The sequence below is a fragment of the Schistocerca piceifrons genome, chromosome 11, assembly GCF_021461385.2.
Source record: "Schistocerca piceifrons isolate TAMUIC-IGC-003096 chromosome 11, iqSchPice1.1, whole genome shotgun sequence".
Lineage (NCBI taxonomy): Eukaryota > Metazoa > Arthropoda > Insecta > Orthoptera > Acrididae > Schistocerca > Schistocerca piceifrons.
The window spans coordinates 133,053,305-133,066,567 of record NC_060148.1 but is presented as its reverse complement, the minus strand read 5'-3'; the positions used below and the strand labels follow the sequence as shown (position 1 = coordinate 133,066,567).

Here is a 13,263-nt window from a genome sequence, read left to right as displayed (position 1 = left end):
TGCTGAAGTTTTAATTCTTACCCGGTGTGAGTTTACTTTGTTTTCTTCATACTGTTATTTTTTCATGTAAAGTTTCATTGTGGCTTCTCACATCCTTTCAGTGACATTGCCGACAATTTGTTTGAAATTTGAGACTTCTCTTTAAAAGTGTCACATTTCATTTGGTAAATTCTTTTCTCGTGTCTTCTCTGTATGTTTAAGGTCATTGTTGTTTGCCGAAGTGTATTTGTTAAGTAATTGCTCGTGTCTCGGTAATCCCGAGAACAGACGACGAGAATAGTAATTTCCGTCGTCGCGTGTGTTGCAGCTCCACCAGCAGGAGGTGCAGCAGCTGAAGCGGGACGCGGCGAGCCGCGCGCCGTGCCCTGCGATTGCTGCGCTGGTGAGCCACCTGGACGCCGGTCTGCGGCACGGCCTGCGCGAGCAACGCCCCGGGTACTGGCCGTTCGTCGCGGACGTCTCTCACTCGGAAACCCGGCGCACTCTGGCCGGCATCTCCTCACCTTCAGCCAGGGGTGCGTGTCTGGTATCGCTTCTCTGTGAGGCGAGATTCTTATCGGACTACAGCTGTCTTTTGATATTTACCGACAAGTTGAGATGACACTATAAATAACTACACTGCCAGGGGAAAAAATTAGTACACTGTAACATTACAGGAGTATGTGCAATGTAGTCAGATCTACTTTGCGTTACGTGAGCTTAGGGGAGTCGAAATGAGTAGTGACCTGTGACGTCATATCAACTTGAGATTTTTTTATACATGTAATTCATTTCTAAATTTTATTGATTAGTTACAGAGTAAAGAATTTAATTATGTACAACATTTAATAGATAATGAGTTTTAATAAGATAGTTATAAATATGTATCTAAAAACAAAGATGATGTGACTTACCAAATGAAAGTGCTGGCAGGTCGACAGACACACAAACAAACACAAACATATACACAAAATTCAAGCTTTCGCAACAAACTGTTGCCTCATCAGGAAAGAAGGAAGGAGAGGGAAAGACGAAAGGATGTGGGTTTTAAGGGGAAGGGTAAGGAGTCATTCCAATCCCGGGAGCGGAAAGACTTACCTTAGGGGGGAAAAAAGGACGTGTATACACTCGCGCACACACACACACACACACACACACACACACACACACACACACACACACACACACACACACACATATCCATCCACACATATACAGACACAAGCAGACATATTTGAAGACAAAGAGTTTGGGCAGAGATGTCAGTCGAGGCAGAAGTGCAGAGGCAAAGATGTTGTTGAATGACAGGTGAGGTATGAGTGGCGGTAACTTGAAATTAGCGGAGATTGACGCATGGTGGATAACGGGAAGAGAGGATATATTGAAGAGCAAGTTCCCATCTCCGGAGTTCGGATAGGTTGGTGTTAGTGGGAAGTATCCAGATAACCCGGACGGTGTAACACTGTGCCAAGATGTGCTGGCCGTGCACCAAGGCATGTTTAGCCACAGGGTGATCCTCATTACCAACAAACACTGTCTGCCTGTGTCCATTCATAAATATGTTTTGACTTAGCAAATCACCTTGTTGCATTATGCATGATATGTTTTCTCTTTGTAAAAACAAAAACTTCCTTGTTTGCTCGAGTGCGGGATCAAGTAGTCGTCGAATGTGGATCTGCTGTAACTTTCATGAATGGGGATAGAATTGTTAATTTACAACTGGCACCAAGGCTTTGGTCAAAGTGTATATATACAAATTTTAACAATTACGTTCTCTTACATTATTATGTTATTTCATGTTTGATGTTACAATTGCAATAAGTTAATCCAGCGAAAACTGACATTACAGGGTTTTAGAAGAACTTAAAACAAGTACATTGATAATGCATATTTCCGAAATTAACAATCTTTTAAAAGTGCAATTTTGAAACATACGTACAGTTAACACTTAAGTTCTTGTTATTCGGTCCAGAACATATCTTTACATAATGTAATCAGTTATCCAACTTTATGAAACAGTTTTGGACTGGTAATATTTCTAAATCATCAAAATTGCAATTCAAATGTTCAAAATGACTGTTTACAACATTTGAAGGCTAAAATGCGGAATAATTACATACATCGCAAAATCTTTAAACCGTATTACAAAAAATTTATGAATCATTCTTCTAACATTATTTATGATACACATTGTCTTTCTGAATCAGTTTATGTGTCCAGTTTAAATAAACCTTCTCTAGTTTTAATAATGTGTGGATATTGCACTGAATTTCTGTATAGAATGTTCTAGAAACATTAATTACAAGTTTAATTACAGATTTTTAGTTGGTGATTTCCATAAGAATATGTTGTTCTGACTTGCAAAGATACATAAATGTTAAGCTTTTCCAAAATTAGTGGTTTACACAATTAATTTGCATTTTGGTAAACAGTGAATTTTACCAATTGAATTATAATTACAAAACTGAATGAAAAACTTTACTAACAAATGGTCAATGGCTCTGAGCACTACGGAACTTAACATCAGAGGTCATCAGTCCCCTAGAACTTAGAACTACTTAAACCTAACTAACCTAAGGACATCACTCACATCCATGCCTGAGGTAGGATTCGAACCTGCGAACGTAGTGGTTGCGCTTTTCCAGACTGAAGCGCCTAGAACTGTCGGCCACAACAGCTGGCATTGCTAACATTTATATACTATTAACACTGATTCCAGAACTTGTTCTTTCTCTTCAACACATACCGAAATTTGTATTAAAGTGATAATAACTTATCCCAACTGTACATTACTTTACCCTTACATTACCACCTGTGACACAGTTTAAAATTTTCATTGCAACTGTTTCACACTGTTGCTCTAAGTGTGCTTATACAACACCCACATCTGTTTTAGCATGTATCGCATACTACAGAACCTGCTGTATCGGATACTCCACACGATCCAATACAGCCTGTATCATTACAATGTATAGGCAGCATTTGACAGTCTTGAGTGGATTACAATCTTTGAAATTCTGGGTATCGCAGGGATAAACTACAGGGAAGAATAGGTTATCTATAATTTGCACAAAATCCAAGAATCCAGTTATTAGAGTCAAAGTACGTGAAAGGGAAGCAGTGGTCAAGTAGGGAGTGAGACAGTGTTGTAGCTTATACCCAGTGTTATTCCCTCTGTACATGGAGCAAGGAAACCAAGTAGAAACTGGAGAAGGAAATATAAATTCACGGAGAATTTGTAAAAACTTCGAGCTGTGCTGAAGAGATTGTAATTTGGTCTGACTGCAAAGGACTTGGAGCAGCAATTGCACTGTATAAATAGTATTTTGAGAACAAGTTATGTCTGGTGTTTGTTCTTTCAGACATGTCCGGAAGAACAGACATCACACAGATAAGTACATTGACTGGGGAGGGGAGGGGGGGCGGAGGGGGGGGGGGGGGGGGGAATGCTGCACTGAGGAATTGTGCAACATAAACAAAAGTTGGTAGGCATGTTTCTACAGCTGGAAGATGATGTCTATTGAAATTTCATGCCAGTTGTATAGTAGTGGCACTGTGAGGGTGCAAATCAGTTTTGCTTTAAATATAGATGGTAATAGTTGTGAGTCTTAGTTACTTTTGAGGTCGGATGTGTGTGTTGACATTAATCGAGAATGCCCTCGAGGCAACAGACACCATTATCAACACCTGACTGGGTTTGAATAAAGTCGTCTCATAGGCCTATGAGAAGCAGGATGTTCCTTCTGTGATACTGCACAAAGTCTTGATAAGAATATAGCCCCGGAAAGGCTTGGTAGGAATGTAGCCACTGTACATGATTGTCGGCAGCGGTGGTCACGAAAATGTTTGGTGGCAAGAAGACCGGGCTACCGAGAGGGAAGACAGTCGTGTTCAGTATATCGCTCTTGTCACATTGCACTGCATCTGCAGCGGCAATTTGAGCAGCAGACAGCGCCAGTGTCACAGTGAACTGTTACTTCGAGGACAGCTCCGAGTGTACATGTCACTGGCATGAAACCACTGCGATTTCCAACTTCAGTGACATCAAGCAAGAGGTCATTGGAGGGCAGGGTGGATGTCTGTTGTTTTTTCTGATGAAAGCAGGTTCTGCATCGGTGTCAGTCATGGCCGTGCATTGGTTAGGAAGAGACCAGTTGAGGATCTGCAACCAACATCTCTGCATGCTAGACACACGGGACTGATGCCTGGAATTATAGTTTGCGCTGCAAATTTGTACATGAATCTGATGATTTAAACTGCCGTGCTGCCAGAACAGCATTCCAGGGGGTATTTTCCAACAGGATAACACTTGTCCATGTGCTACTATTGTAACCCAACATGCTGTACAAGGTGTCGACATGTTCCCTTGGCCTACTCGATAACCAGATCTATCCCCAGTTGAGCACATATGGAACATCATCACACTCGCATCATCCACAACCGGCATTAACCATCCCTGTATTGACTGACGAAGTGCAAGCATAGAACTCCATCCCACAAACTGTACAACACAATGCATGCTTGCTTTCGACATTCTGTCAGTTAGACTGGTTATTAATGTACCAGCGTTTCACAATTGCAATGGCTCTTGTCGCACTTAAATTAAGCTGTGACCTTGTAATGTTAATCACTTAAGTATGTTAACTTCAGAAATGTGCCTCCAACAAATTTCATTACCCTATAAGGTGTACAACTATGCTTCTGCCATTTGCCGGTAGGTGGCGTCCATGGTAAGTAGCGGTCGAAAGAAACAGATTGCAGGCCTCAGGTAGTTAGCTTGGACCTCGGTCAACGTAACCTCGTTCAAACGTTAGTCGATTTGTGTCTGCATCATAAAGTTGTTCTTGATTGAAAATGTCAGTTGCGGGAGGTGTTACTGTTTTGTTTCAATATGAAGAAAACAGCGGCTGAGGCTCATCGAATGCTCTCAGCTACATACGGTAAGGATGCTATTAGTGTAAGAATGTGTCGTGAGTGGTTTCAACACTTCAAGAATGGTGATTTTAACGTCGTAGACCGGCATAGTGGTGGAAGAAAGTGTGTTTTTGAAGATGCAGAATTGGAGACATTGCCGAGTGAAGACTCGCATCAAACTTGAGAAGAATTGACACGATTAGTGGGAGTGACACAGCAAGCCATTTCAAAATGTCTCGAGGCTATGGGCATGATTCACTTGGGTCCCATGTGAGCTGAAATCGAGGGACATTGAACGGCATATGTTTGTTTGTGAACAGTTGCTTCAGAGGCAAAAACGGAAGGGATTTCTGCATCGCACTGTGACTGGGGATGAAAAACGGGTTCATTGTGTAACCCTAAAGGCAAAAAATTGTGGGGATATCCCGGCCGTGCTTCCACTTCGACGGCCAAACTGAATATTCACAGCTCCGAGATCGTGCTGTGCATATGGTGGGACCAGCTCGGCGTCGTGTACTATGAGATGCTAAAACCGAGTGAAACAATCACAGGTGCTCATTATCGAATGCAATTAATGTGTGTGAGCAGAGAATTAAGACAAACGGCCGCAATACAGTGAGAGGCACAATAAAGTGATTTTGCAGCGCGACTACACTTGACCCCACGTTGCAAAAGAGGCCAAAACATACTCGGAAACGTTAAAATGGGAAGTCCTACCCCACCCGCTGTATTCTCCAGACATTGCTTCCTCTATCACCTGTTTAGATCAATGACGCACGGCCTGGCTGACCGACACTTCCGACCTCACGAAGAAGTGACAAATTGGATCGATTCGTGGATCGTTCAAAAGGTGAACAATTTTTTGATGCGGGATTCGTACACTGCCCGAAAGATGGGAGAAAGTAGTGGCCAGCGATGGAAAATTCTTTGAATGATACATGTGTAACCATTTTGTTTCATTAAAACCTGAAATGCTGGGGGAAAATGGCGGAAGCAAAGTTGTACACCTTGTAGTATAATTATTTTTTGGTGTTTTTCGGTTTTTTCTGGCAGTATCTATGTGCCTTGATGGTAATTAAAGGTCGTTCAGTGCAGATGCTTTCTTTTTCTGAACTCTTGCGGGAATCAATGTGGGGCTGCGAGCAACGGACAGTGGGTGCCGCATGTGTAGTGTGCGACAAGTTGGGAGTTTGGGTTGAATGGGAAGTGTGCTCAGATATCTGAAGCAGTTAAAGCAACTGCTCCCATAAAGTGAAAAATCTGTGTACGAGTCCCGGTCTGGCACAAATTTTCACTTGTTGCCATTGAATTTATTTTGATGCCCGATTGGGGCTAATATTGGAATTTTGACATAGAACAGACATTATAGAATGTTATCAAATTATATGTTAGGCTGTGTTGAGGGAAATGATACACTGAAAGTAGTAGATGAGATTTCCTATTTGGGAAAAAACAGTGATAAAGTGATGATGGCCAGAGTAGAGTGGATATAAAATGCAGACTTGCAAGAAATGTATTTATTGAAAAGAAAAATAACATAAATTTTAGTGTTAGGAAGTCTCTTCTGAATGTAGTTGCCTGGAGTAGCCATGGCTCGTGTTTACAGGCTGGGGAAGGGTTCAATATTTTATCAATTGTAACTAACTGAGACGTTGGACTACACTATATATCAGTGTCTCACCATAGCGGAGGTTGCAGTTGGGGCCGGGAGGAAGGGGGGGGGGGGGGCAATGTCAGACTCTAACCAGAATTTCAAATATTGTATATTCTTTCCTTTTCATAATCAACCACTAAATACGCCAGAAGTTAATTCGAAGATAAAATCTTTAGGTAGTGTATTTATCCGCCGATTTTGCATTTCCTGATGCTTTATCACAACAAATCATAATAAAAGATATGATTTGGAGAGATGCTTAATACTGTGTATGTTATCTTTGTTGCATACTTAAGGTTTTATGTTTTTTCAATTCTAAACTTTATAGTTGTTTAATGTTTTGTGTGTGTTCACTCCAGGGAATTTGATTTGACCTGCTGAAATGATGATGTTTCTGTGGCATTGTGGGTCTTGTGCTGTGATTGTAAATTTTGGATGGGTAAATTAATACTAAGATTTTGCAATCGACTCAAGCAATGACATAGAAAACAATCTTGGTTTGCACATGTTTTCTGGCTTGTTCGTACAATGGAAGCAGCACTCTCCTGAGAACAAGAGCTCTTATACGTACATAACATGTAATATTACAGTAAATACTTCTATGAAGTTAATAAGAAACTCCTAGGATCTTTTAGAAAACATGAAATGGAAAAAAGAAGAAAAAAAATTGGAAATAGTAGGACGCAAACTTGTGAACTTTGATTTCATAACTTTGCAGTGCATGACTATAACCACTACACAGTTGTGACCTTCAGATATATTTGTCTTATAATATGTGACGTGTCATTAACTGACCTTTAATTTTAACAGCTCCTACTGAGAACTCACATTTTTGATACATCTTCAATGTGCCATTGCCTTGAAATAGCACACTTTTATTTATGTATTTGAATTATCCTTTTGGAAGATACGGTAAATCAACTTTGTTTTGCTTCTTTGTGTTTAATTTTTGTTGCTCCCAGGCTTCCTTCATCCTTTGAGAGAGTCATTTCTTCTCTTTCTGGGTACACTTTCTTCCATTTGAAAACTCAATTCTTTCCCGAAATCCTGCCTTTTGTGTTGCCTCTTTGAAAGGTGTTCTGTTATCCATTATGCCCATTTTAATGCCTGTGTTTTTCATATCGCTGTCAATTTCAGTGAACCGTGTGGGTTTTGATTTGTAGCTGTTCAGTAAGCTGAACATTTGCTTGATTAGTCTGTTGTTATACATTTGGTGGGTGGGTTTCCATAAAACTACAGTCTTCTTTTCCTCATTACATCAATTAGCATTTCCAATTTCAAACAAAGCTCTGATTTTAATTTGTATTCGATGTTACTATTATTTCTAAGTTCCAGTATTTTTCTTGGAATTCTTCTTTCAACTTTCTCCAGTTTTTCAAGATCCCCCAAATCTTGTTAGTGTAAGTGATTCTGATGCATACAGTGTTTCAGGCCTTACCACTGTTTAAAAGATATTAGTTTTTGTTATAGTTTTGTGTTCCGGGTCATCCCCCCCCCCCCCCTGCCCCCACTTTTTTTTTTAAATATTTGTAGGGGCATCATTGATATTTATCATAAAATGTGTTCTTTTCAAATGATATTTTCAGTCTAATTTTGTCTGCTTGTTTCTGTAGTTCTGTGATTTGTTTTTTGACACTGTCCAGTGTGTCAATAATTAATCCTTTGTCGTCTGCAAATGCTAGACAATTGACGGTGATTTTTATTTGGGCTTCTTCCTAGCTGAACACACTTAGTTTTGCTGGATTTTCTCCATTCTCTCACTATCTTCTCCAATGCACAGTTATAAAGTAGTCGTGATACACCGACTCCCTGTCTTACTCGTGATTTTGTTCCAAAAGGTGTTGACAGGTCCCCAATGAAGTTTGCGTATTTCAATCAATTGTGTCGTATGGGGGTGGATGTATTAATGCTGATGTCCATTCCGATGGTAAGCTGTTGTCCAAATTTCATTAATGATTTCTGTAAGACATAGAATAATGTTGTCACTAGTGTTTCCACAGTTCAATAACTATGTTGTCACCTTCTGTTGCTCTGTTATTTTTGTTTTATGATTTCTCTATTTTCCTCTATGCTTTTATAAGATGCAAATTATGATCTCAAAGCAGTGGAATACAAAAATTATTTAACCACCATTAGGACAATTGCCGTTACTTTCTTCCAACAAATTATACAGAATAAAATGCATTTTTGAGAGCTGCATAGTGTACTAGTGCTTTGAAACAACATTTATTCATATGACATAAGTCCTACCAAATGTTGACTTCAACAAAACCCCGTATGGCATCTGTTCTGCCTGTGATGTAGACGTGACAAGATGTGACGAGGGACGGCTAGACTGAAATGACTGAGCCTTCAGGAGGGCCATAAGAAGCTGTGCCCTCAAATGTCTGCTGTGTAGAACTCGATTGGCATTTTGAGGTGCAGTTAACTGCTACCTGTTCAAAATAGTCCGACGATATCGACAGTTCCAAAATTGACTGCCATTATGTAAATTTATGTTGCAAACATTCAAAATGTGTCTTGATAATTTAAATTGTTTGATCCATTATTGAGAAATGTATTTCAGTCTATAAGTTGTGCAGTTATGCCTCAGAGCCTTGAACTACAAGCTTGCCTAGCCTGGACTGAAGCTATGTATGGAAGTGAGACGTGTATGATAAGCAGTTCAGCTATCGAGAGAAAAGAAGATTTTTGAAATGTGGTGCTACAGTAAATTTGGAAGATTAGTTGTGTAGATTAGACAACTAATGAAGATGGACTGAATGAGACTGAGGAGGAAAGAGCAAGATAACTGCATCATTAAAGAGAAGCCTGTTGCTTTAGTTGCTACGAGTTATCAAACTGTCAGTCTCGCATGTGCTAGAAAAAATGTGTGCTTTTTTATCAACAAACAGTCCTTTCGAGCAATGCCGAAAACAGTATTTGTGATCTGTCATTGCTGCTTCACTACCTATTAATGCCAATACAGTTAATTTGTTGGCACATGGATATAATAAAAGAATGAAAGGATTCTAACTGTAAATGTTGGCAGTTGCCGTAGATTGGTTGAATGCTCACGTATTCGTAGTTCTTCAGTTTTATCTCAAATGATTTCAGATTACAGATAAAGGAAGGAGTATTACATTCAGAGACACTGCGTTGTTGTCACAGCAATGCAATGAAAGTAAATGAGTTTTAATTTAGTAGCTTGTAATGTTGATTTCTAGAACATAATAAACCGACAAACTCCACTTTGCGACAACCACAGAGTTTTCATTAGGTAATAAATCCAGTTATTCCCATTCGAGGAGCAGACCTAAAAAAGGAAAGTACTTCCCATGGAGATTAACCCATAAGCACATATGTGTATTTTTGACATTTCTACATGCGTGGGATATTTTTTACCCCGGTCAGAAAAGACAAATATTTCAGGAAATTTGAATGTACATTTGTACCTCAGAAGATCAGCGTGTTTTAAACACATAGTTAATGATTTTTTATGATGTAAACACTCACTTCTCATAATCAAAAAAATTAAATGTCTCAAACTGGAAATTAATGTTCCTTGGATATTAACCTACTGCAAGTCTTGCATGTAGTTCTAGATTTCTCTCCCCCCTCTAGCCAACCCAACCAATTTTACTTTTTTTAATGATCGGCTTCTTAGTGCCGCTGCTTTAATTGAACTCTTAAAGAAAGTAAAACAGATCGTACTGGAGGCTTTGCCGTGCTGAAGAATATCCTCCGGCCTATTCTTGGGAGCCGTGAAGAACCGTCGCTGGACTAACAGCCACCCTGTCATGAAAAACAAAAATTTTTTGCACAGACTGGCCAGAATGCGACTGTCCGCAACTTCTAACATTCACTGTTGAACCAGTTTCATTGAACATTGAAAAAACTCTGTGATCTTTCGATTAATTTGGTGCGTCTCTGTGCCCTAGAATTGCACAAAAGTGTCTCACTGTTGCTGCATAACTTTTCCATTCTGATAAAATATTTTTACTATGTGGCCAGCTGACAGTTAAAAATATATTATGTGATCAAAAAGTGACACACTCTTTGAAGAACCTTTTGAGTGGTGAATTGTTGCGTTTGCTCATTTGATTGTGTCATATAAAGGACAGAAAATGAAATAACACCTTGTATAGGTTAATTATTGTCTTTTGCAACTGTTGTAAAAGTCTTAAGAATATCAGATGCCTTTTGCTTTTATCTAAAGCATCTTAAGTGGTCACTAACAGTATGGCGTTTTCTCTTGCAATTTTGTGTGCTGTGATCATGAGCAGTTAAATTGCTTTACTTACATGGGAACCTCCCCATCGCACCCCCCTCAGATTTAGTTATAAGTTGGCACAGTGGATAGGCCTCGATAAACTGAACACAGATCAATTGAGAAAACAGGAAGAAGTTGTGTGGAACTGTGAAAAAATAAGCAAAATATACAAACTGAGTAGTTCACGGGAAGATAGGTAACATCATGACAGTGTGAGCTCAGGAGCGGCGTGGTCCAGTGGTAGCGTGAGCAGCTGCAGAACGAGAGGTCCCTGGTTCAAGTCTTCTCTCGAGTGAAAATTTTACTTTCTTTATTTTTACATAGTTATTATCTGTCCGTTCGTTCACTGACGTCTCTGTTCACTGTAATAAGTTTAGTGTCGTTGTTTTGCGACCGCATCGCAAAACCGTGCGATTAGTAGACGAAAGGACGTGCCTCTCCAATGGGAACCGAAAACATTTGATTGCAAGGTCACAGGTCAACCGATTCCTCCACAGGAAAACACGTCTGATATATTCTATACGACACTGGCGACGGCATGTGCGTCACATGACAGGAATATGTTGTCGACCCACCCAACTTGTACACTTGGCGAATGGGTACAAACATCTTCTACCTTGCCCGATTTAGGTTTTCTTGTGGATGTGATAATCACTCCCAAAAAAGTGATGAAAACATAAGAGTTTGTTACATAAACTGAAAATAAAAAATTAAACTTTTCACTCGATGGAAGATTTGAACCGAGGACCTTTCGTTCCGCAGCTGCTCACGTTACCATGAGACCACAGCGCTCCTGCGTTCCTAATGTCCTTGATATTGCATATCTTCCCATGAACTACTCAGTTTGTATATTTTGCTTATTTTTTTCACAGTTCCACACAACTTCTTCCTGTTTTCTCAATTGATCTGTGTTCAGTTTTTCAAGGCCTATCCACTGTGCCAACTTATAACTAAATCTGAGGGGGGTGCGATGGTGAGGTTCCCTTGTTAGTGATACAAACAATTTTTATTCTTTACGTTACTCATGGTTTTTTGTTACTTACTTCTTGTTCTTCAAAGTTTATGTGCTGCGTTTTTGCATGCAGCACTTTTACTGCACTAAATATGTCCACATGTCTTTCGTTCAGAAGTATCATTGTCCTCTTGCCATTTCATGTGTTTTGTTTTGGTATTGCAGGGTGCATTTGTCTTTTGTTTGTTTTGATAGTGGTGGGAGCATCTGCTATCGCTCAGTCAGTGTAATTTTTGACTGGAGGGGGTGGTGAGAGGGTGAGGGGAAAGAGAGAGAGAGAGAGAGAGAGAGAGAGAGAGAGAGGGGGGGGGGGGAGGGGGAGCTGACATATCCTAACTACTGTGTGTGAAAATTGTGTTTTACTGTGGTACAGTGATTGATGATCTAGGGTGAGGGTATCGCCTGGGTTGTGGTATTATTTTGTGGCGTCTAGGCGGTTGTTCTTTCTCAGTAGTATGTTTTATCAGTTTAAACAGTGTCTGGTTGCTAATGTTTGTCTGTTCATTTATTGTGTGTTTCTTCTCTATTATTGCTTTTTGAATTTGAAAGATTTCTTGTGAGTTTGAGATTTTTCTTGTCACTGACTCTGAAGACTATTTTCGTGTCCTTTTCTATTGTGGTAAGTATGAGGTATGTTTTTTAGTAAGTACTGTTTTGAAATTAAAAAGAGACGTGCTAAGATATCTCAATAATTTTATTTTTACTTGAAGGCTTGTACCTTAATCTACTTTGCTACATAGTTTCTGTCAATACTGAGGCACTTGTCATAATGTTGTACCAGTTTTTGAATACCCTCCTCATAGAAGTCTGCCGCATGACTTGTTAACCACTGCATCACCACTGCTCTGACTTCATCATCGTCTCGAAGACGCTGACCGCCCAGGTGTTTCTTCAAGTGCAGGAACAGATGGTAGTCACCGGGAGGATGATATCGAATTTCCCATCAAAAAGATGTGATGAGATCTTTGGTCTGGTTCGCCACATGCGAACGGGCTTTGTGTTGCAGCAAAACGATGCCTTTGCTCAACTTCCACGGACTGTTGCTTCGATTCTGGTATGAAGTAGGCCACCCACGTTTCATCGCCCGTAACAATTTGCTTAAGAAATCATCACCGTTGTTATGGTACCGCTCGAGGAAAGTCAATGCACTGTCTAAACGTTTGGTTTTGTGCTCATCTGTCAACATTTTTGGTACCGAACGTGTGCACAATTTTCGGTAATTCGACTGCTCGGTCACAATGCCATACAAAACACTACGAGAAACATTAGGAAAGTCATCCTGCAAGGAGGAAATTGTAAAGCCTCTGTTTTCTCTCACCTTATTGTCCACTTCCTGCACCAAACTTTCATTAACGACCGAAGGACACCCACTCCGTTGTTCACCGTGCACATTTGTGCGGCCATCTTTAAATGCTCTCACCCACTTTCTTACCATTCCATCACTCGTAATGT

General features: G+C 40.0%; 1 protein-coding gene across 1 annotated transcript in view; it reads left to right on the top strand.

Moving 5' to 3' along the window:
* LOC124719799 overlaps positions 1-13,263 on the top strand; it is a 293,431-nt gene that overhangs the window by 15,748 nt on the left and 264,420 nt on the right. The window contains exon 2 of the mRNA XM_047244994.1: positions 308-515. Coding sequence (XP_047100950.1) covers positions 308-515 — 208 coding nt within the window. The remainder of the gene's footprint in view (positions 1-307; positions 516-13,263) is intronic.